Source organism: Micromesistius poutassou, assembly GCF_964030765.1.
Source record: "Micromesistius poutassou genome assembly, chromosome: 5".
NCBI classification, from domain to species: domain Eukaryota; kingdom Metazoa; phylum Chordata; class Actinopteri; order Gadiformes; family Gadidae; genus Micromesistius; species Micromesistius poutassou.
Genome location: NC_140275.1, coordinates 21,647,687 through 21,654,673, shown reverse-complemented (window position 1 = coordinate 21,654,673; position 6,987 = coordinate 21,647,687). Strand labels below are relative to the sequence as shown.

The following is a 6,987-nucleotide window of genomic DNA, read 5'->3' as shown; positions in this document are numbered from 1 at the left end:
GAGGCGGCGCCGGAGGACATGGGGGTCCTGGGGGTCCGCCGGTTCCTCTGGCTGTGATTGGCTCCCCAGCAGAAACAGGACCAGCTGATCCAGCAGGGCCGTGGACCGGACCACCTGGACCACCCTGCAGAGGACCACCGTGCTGAGGAGGACCGCGGACTCGCCCCTGACACACACGCACACACGCACACACACACACACACACACACACACACACACACACACACACACACACACACACACACACACACACACACACACACACACACACACACACACACACACACACACACACACACACACACTTACAATTACACAATAAGGCAGGTTTGACGTTGCTCATGCATTTTGAAATCAGCATCACCCTATTGGGATTAATGGTGAACAATTCATCATTTGCCATAGTTATTTTATAGACTAAATGCAGAATCCTTTCACTTATACGAATTTACACGATCAAATTGACACTTTTTCGCCAGCACACCTCCCTAGCCAGTATGTGTGCAATTGTGTTGCCCCTAGCTGTTATCAGATTTTTTAACTCCTAGGTGTTAATTATGACAATCTGTTCCTCTTGAGTGAAATAGACTGCTCTTGCTCTATCGATTTTGTAAAGGTGAGTAAAATGACGCGATTAACGCCCCTTTCACGTGAACGCGCGTTGAACCTGAAGCGGAAAACCTGTCTTGACTAATTGAATCTTAAGTGAGTGTCGTAGTACCATTTAACTCTGATCGCGAGATGCGTATCTGTCGATACAGGTTTTCCCAAGAAAGCCTGGGTATGTTCAGCGAGGTTCGTAGTGTACCCCACTGTTAGGCTAAATGATGCTGTATTTCAGCTAGAAAATTGCAAACAGCTTTTCTTTTATTCTTTGCAAATGTTAATTTGTATTTTTGGAACCATTGATTTATTTTATGTTTATTTATTGTTCGGTTTGTTTTTGGGAAGTGAATAAAACTTCTCTTTTTGGAATTGCCCTCGTCTCACGCTCCAATCCAGTTGACCACATCCCGAAGTGGAGTTAGCCGAGAGGCTCGTCACCACAAGGATGTACTGATTCAGTATGGCTGCAGTCAACCAAAGGAAGTCGTGGTCGACTGAAAACAATTATTCAAAACCTAACCTATGCACGTTATCTCTAGATAACTTAAACCTGCCTCAGCGCGCTCTACTCTAGCTGGTAGCCCGAGTACCAGGTAGGTGCTGTTTGGAGTCAGAGGGTTTAAAACCCAACATCATGTGTTGGATTTGAAACATGATGTGACACAATGTGTATTAATTATTCATAATTGTTATTTCTAACACAATACGGCCTCATCATTCAAAATAAAATACGTTGGTCTGCATATGTCGTTCCCGCCCATGAGAAGAATGAACTCAGAACAGTTTTTCTCCTTATGAAGGCAACACCAGCGCTTGTCCGACCAATGAGAATTTGATGGAACGAGTGCATATCGACCAACCGAACATAGTGGTTAGCTTGTTGAAAGTATGTTGCTCTTGATAAATGATGACATGTCTGATTGCTTACATGCCAATGAAGCCAAGCCAAATAAAGGAGTTGCTCAATATATTTAAAACAGACACCTAGCAACCCAACTAACCTGCTGGAGGAGGAGCACATAAATAGACCCGTTAATAGCAGACCTGCAGATGTGGTGGTTTGCAGGGCTTCAGGCACTGGGATTTGGTCTTTAATGATTGTCATAGAGCGTTAGTTTAGCAATGGTATGGTCATATTGGACATGCTTATCGTTGAACGTAATATTACGTGAATGTAATGTTAAATTAGGCTGTTTGGATGCCATGATAACAACAGATCTGCGGTCAGTGAAAGGAAGAGCCAAAGAGAAGGTCCTTACGTAGACATGAGCTGAGGCTGCATGACTTCACTCAGCCAGAGGCGGTGAACACACCCAGACAGTTGCTCTGCTAGTACCTGCACACACGCACAGTGGACATGAGGCCAAAGCCAAAGCAAGATGCAACAGCTCGCCGATGCACAACACAAAGACACAACAACGTATTGTATTTGTTCCTTCTGTTCAGTTACTTACTACTATGCAGCACTCACTGTTAAACAGTTAGTAGTATTAAACAGCATCAATCTATCATGACTAACGACTAAACAGGAGCCGCACCGACAGCGATATATTGTTGATTCTCTTTCTTCTGACAAATGTACTTATTGTAAGTCACTTTGGACAAAAGCGTCCTAAATGTAAATGTAAACATTTGTGGTTGTGTTTACCTTGGGGGCTTCAGTCATCATGTGATCCAGGAAGTCCAGCCAACAGAAGAACAGGGTGACGTGGTCAAGGCCTGGACACGGTAGGCTGTCATCGGGACTAGCTTTAGAGAACTGGCTGCTACATAAGAAGGACAATAGACGACAATGAACAAACAGCATTCAGACTGACCTGGAACACCCCACTGCTAAAACAACAACAATTGTGTGTGTGTGTGTGTGTGTGTGTGTGTGTGTGTGTGTGTGTGTGTGTGTGTGTGTGTGTGTGTGTGTGTGTGTGTGTGTGTGTGTGTGTGTGTGTGTGTGTGTGTGTGTGTGTGCGTGCGTGCGCGCTCCCTTTCACCTCCAGGCAATCGGAGGCATGTTGAGTATATCTTGCGGGTCCAGCTCTTCTGCGGGGACCAGGGAGTAGAGCTGGACTAGTCTCCCAGCGAGGAGAGCTACTAGCTGGGTGCGCTGAGCCAGAGTCTCCCCTGAGCCTTCTGACTGCAGGCCGACCAGCAGCAGCAGGCCTTCGTGGGCCTTCTGTCGTACCCGGCCACGCTGTGGGGCGACATCGGGCATCCTCGTTACAATACGTCACACCACACACAACAGGAAGCAGCACTTACACAACACATTGCGATATGGCGTCATGTAGCCGTCCAGCCACGGTAGGGTTGAAGGTTGAACTCCTGGTAAACATTGCCAGAGGTCTTTGAGCAAGACACTCAATGCAGGGCAACTGCTGACTAACCTCCATAAAGGCTCAACCCATATTTTCACTAAATTTGATGATTTTTTTTACTTTCTAATTAATTTTACCCATTTGTATTTGCTGCATACAGTACGCTGTAAGACGGAGAAAAGCATCGTTGCTTTTACGTCTCATCTGGGATTTCCAAAATAAAAACAACAGATTTCAGGAACTACTGATCCTGCGTCACAAATGTCTCACAAGTGTGTACTTATTGAACTACACACAGGGAATAGAACCACAACACTGCAGTGTCTGTGCCTGGCTCAGAGGAGAGGTCACGGTGGAGTGGGGTGTGATGGGGTCACCTGGCTCTGCAGGAGATGGACCAGGGCAAACACCAGGTCAGGAGCCTCCGCCTGAGGGCCGGCACATCCTGATAGGTCAAGGCTGGAGGCGCTGCACTCCGATTGGCTGTGGATTGAGGAGGTGGACTCTGATAGGTTACGGGGAGGGCTTGGAGACGGTGGGTCACGGGATTGGCTATCGATCTTAGCGTCCGAGCCATTTCTGTCCCCTGAATGGTTGGAGGTAGATTCTGTCATCTTGGATTTTGAAACGATAGGAATCTAAAAAAAAAAAAGCAAACAACAAAGAAACATCCAAATGGTTACACAGCCGAAAGAATCCCACTAACTAGGAACCAGGTAATGGTGTGATCCATTTGTGTGGTACGCCAGTACGCCCGACCTGCTCTAGCGAGAACGTGACGTAATTTCCTGGCTTCCAGCATTTATAGCGTTCCCGTTCGTCTTTGTGATTGTTGTCATTGGCTAGTCATTGTTAGCTACATTAGCCTCTTTAGCAAACCAGCTCAAAAAGAAACCCAACTTTAAATTGTATTGCACGCACAGCAAGACCATGCAATGCATAAATTGGTGATCGGAATAAAGTAGCAATGTAATCAAGTGTAATCAAGAGCATTTCAAATCTACATTAAAATGACCAACGTGATACAAATGCAAAAACAAAAACCTCTTTGCGGGCGCAGCCATTTTTGTTGTCGAGTCGTACGGTCAGCTAGCCTGGCTCCGCCCGGCCACCTACTTCCGCCCAAATTTAATTTTCCCTTCAGTAGTCAGTCTGGGGCTGGGGCTTGTTAGTGGGATTTTGCCCGAACAAATTTCTGTGTGACCAATCAGCGAACAGAGGAAGTGGCTGAGAACGATGACGTCGAAGTAGCGACGTATTGTCAATGACAAGACCCAGCCTCGACAGTTGACTGCAAACATTATCTCTGTCCTTACTATCGAATATTAATGTAGAATTTGTAATTGTTCCTTGAACTCTAAAATGAGATGAACAAAACCTGCAGCTATCGTTGACAGACATCTTCACGCTTCATCTTGTTTTGTTTTGTGTACACAGCCTGCGCATGCGCGCAACGTAGTTTCCGGCCGGTCCCGGCGCATGACAAACGTCACGACCAAACGCTATTGCGATTGGTTCTGGCAGATCCAGAGTGGCACTGGGCAGATCCAATAGTTTTAAACTTCAACAGACACCCGCCTCCAAGTGAGTGAACGTTTGCCAATTACAGCAGTTCCAGACCTTCTGTACAAATGAAATGAAGTACGATGGTTACTGGTTAACCAGGCTAACGGTCAGCCTCACTGAACTCCGTCTACTCTAAGAAATCCGAGTGGGCCAGACCAAAAGGGGGCGGTCCTCCGTGAAATGCCGCAAGAAAGCTGGGAGATTTCCCACTTTTGCAACTCGTGCGAGTGGCGTACGAGGCGTCTGGATCACACTATAAGCCGTGTCTGCTGTTGCTAGGTTACCTTTAGGACATAGTTGAGAAGGTATGGGTCCTGTTTGACCTGGGAGCACACGGCCAATAGGAACTGTGCCTCCTCCCTTTCTGTCTGGGAACCAGGAAGTGCACAGAGCCCAATCAGCTTCTAGAGACACAACAGCAAATAAAGTTAGACAAGCGAGCGAGTGAGTGAGTGAGTGAGTGAGTGAGTGAGTGAGTGAGTGAGTGAACAAACCTGGATGGGCCTGTATATATGAAGCATCTGCAGCAGTGGTTTCTTGATCTGTATTAACAAACTGGATCCAAACAACAAGACCTGCTGCAACATACCAGGAGGGTACTGTAGGGGAGAGAGGAGGTTGTTGAACCTTCATCTACTACATTGAACATAATGAATCTATGTGTCTATGCATCACTTCCTCCAGGATTTAATTCTTTTTTTTTTTTCATGGATTGTAAGCAATATGCAATGATTTTTGTTTGTTTATTACAGTAAGGTTTCAGGAATTAGTGAAAATGGCAGTGTGTGTGTGTGGGGGTACCTGAGCTTTTCCCAGAGTGCACAGCGTCTCCAGGAGTTTGTGTTGCAGCAGATACTCCAGACATGGCCCGGTCTCCTCCACTGCCTGTTAACAACCAGCCAACCAATCAGACACAAACAAACAGCCAATGGAACCAGCTACCACCAACCAAACCACCAGTCAGCAACTTAACCAAACAAATGAAGGGTCTCCGATGTGATCAGTTATCCTAAAAGGTCCAGCTCCCAGGGTGCACCTCTTCAAGACTTCCTCAGATGAGCTTCAGCCCAGGGGTCTGTTACAAAACCTTCACTTTATAATTAAGCTAAGGCTTGATCGCTCAAGCTTCAAGCGTGAGTACTACTAATTGTCGAGCACAAGGAAAGGAACAATGTTCAAACGTGAAAGCTGACCCTCAGCTGAGCTGTTCTGGGCCAATCTCAACCTTTATATTTGCTATATGTGGTCATATGATGAGCTGGAATACAATGAACATGAAAGGAAACAATGGCATTCAAGTAAGATATCTGGAGAATTAGCAGAGACTACTGGAATCAGGCTGATGTCTCCTACCTGCTGTCCCTCCTCGTAGACCAGGATGTCCAGCATCTGCTTCAGACGCCAGGGGATATCCGTCTGTCTGGCTGGACGCTCTTCATCTGCCAGGACACACACACACACACACACACACACACACACACACACACACACACACACACACACACTAAATTAGGCATCAGGTAGACAGTGCCTAGGTAGGTATCAGATAGACAGGTATCAGATAGACAGGTACCTGTGGTCTGGATGTAGTAATTTGTGATTCCTTTCCAGTGTTCCACAAACGACTCCTGCAAGTCCACTGAAGGCTCCCTCTGTGTGAGCGACAGACAGGCAAGTAGAAAGACAGGGAGTAAACGGAGAGGTACACAAGCCGAGATACACAACAATTCATCAATCTATCTTGACCGTTAAATAAATCAAGATATCTTGTTGACAAGAGTCAAACAGTGGTTTATCTCTATGCTCATCACGTGAGTCTCGGACAACGTGTGTGACAGTGCAGGGGAAGGAATGTAGTCTAGCCTTAAACCTGGGCTTCCATACACTAGTTTGCAAACAACGTCGAGGTGGCTCTCTTGGGAACTTTATTATCCAAAGTCAGATCAGACAGATTCTGTTCAAAACGATCAGTGACAATGCCGGCGATATTAAACGGTTTAAAACACAATGTCCAAACACGAACAGCAGATACGATCAGTGGATCACCGTTCAACTTATTGCGTATTTTCAGGGTGAAACTCAACACATGGTGCTCAAAACACACACATGAAAAGTTGTCGTGTCAAAGAAGGTATCCTCATAGTTCCCTTAAATAGAGGGTATGATGAAAATAGGCTATTTCTTGCAGCTACTATGTTTACCACATCGACACTAGTTGTTAAAGTGGAGCTAACCCGCTATGGAGCCTGCTAGGCTGTCATGACGCCAACACGACAACACTCACCGTCTCCAGAGCCTGCTGGAAGAGGCTGGTCAACTTGCTGAACATCTCCATGAAGCTTCCGGATTACTTTAAAACGGAATATCGGTTAAGAAAACACATTCCTCCTCCGGGCAGCCCTGGCATGATTCCGTAATGACAGCGACAACAACCCCTGCGTTGTTGCGATAGGTCTCGCCTGTGTTGTGTGCCGGCGGCGCAGTTCTCGCTGTGTCCACTAGA

The 6,987-nt window shown here is 46.3% G+C and overlaps 1 protein-coding gene across 1 annotated transcript in view; it reads right to left on the bottom strand.

Annotated features, from left to right (window-relative positions):
* Positions 1 to 6,954, bottom strand: part of fhip2b (FHF complex subunit HOOK interacting protein 2B) — a 15,486-nt gene extending 8,532 nt beyond the window's left edge. The window contains exons 1-11 of the mRNA XM_084468550.1: positions 6,769 to 6,954; positions 6,058 to 6,136; positions 5,838 to 5,923; positions 5,286 to 5,369; positions 4,979 to 5,083; positions 4,769 to 4,888; positions 3,296 to 3,556; positions 2,595 to 2,794; positions 2,255 to 2,372; positions 1,866 to 1,942; positions 1 to 166 (exon numbers count right to left, since the gene is read on the bottom strand). The exon at positions 1 to 166 is cut by the window's left edge and continues 30 nt beyond it. Of these exons, the coding sequence (XP_084324676.1) occupies positions 1 to 166; positions 1,866 to 1,942; positions 2,255 to 2,372; positions 2,595 to 2,794; positions 3,296 to 3,556; positions 4,769 to 4,888; positions 4,979 to 5,083; positions 5,286 to 5,369; positions 5,838 to 5,923; positions 6,058 to 6,136; positions 6,769 to 6,819 (1,347 nt within the window). The 5' untranslated portion in view covers positions 6,820 to 6,954. The remainder of the gene's footprint in view (positions 167 to 1,865; positions 1,943 to 2,254; positions 2,373 to 2,594; positions 2,795 to 3,295; positions 3,557 to 4,768; positions 4,889 to 4,978; positions 5,084 to 5,285; positions 5,370 to 5,837; positions 5,924 to 6,057; positions 6,137 to 6,768) is intronic.
* Positions 6,955 to 6,987: the final 33 nt, after the last annotated feature.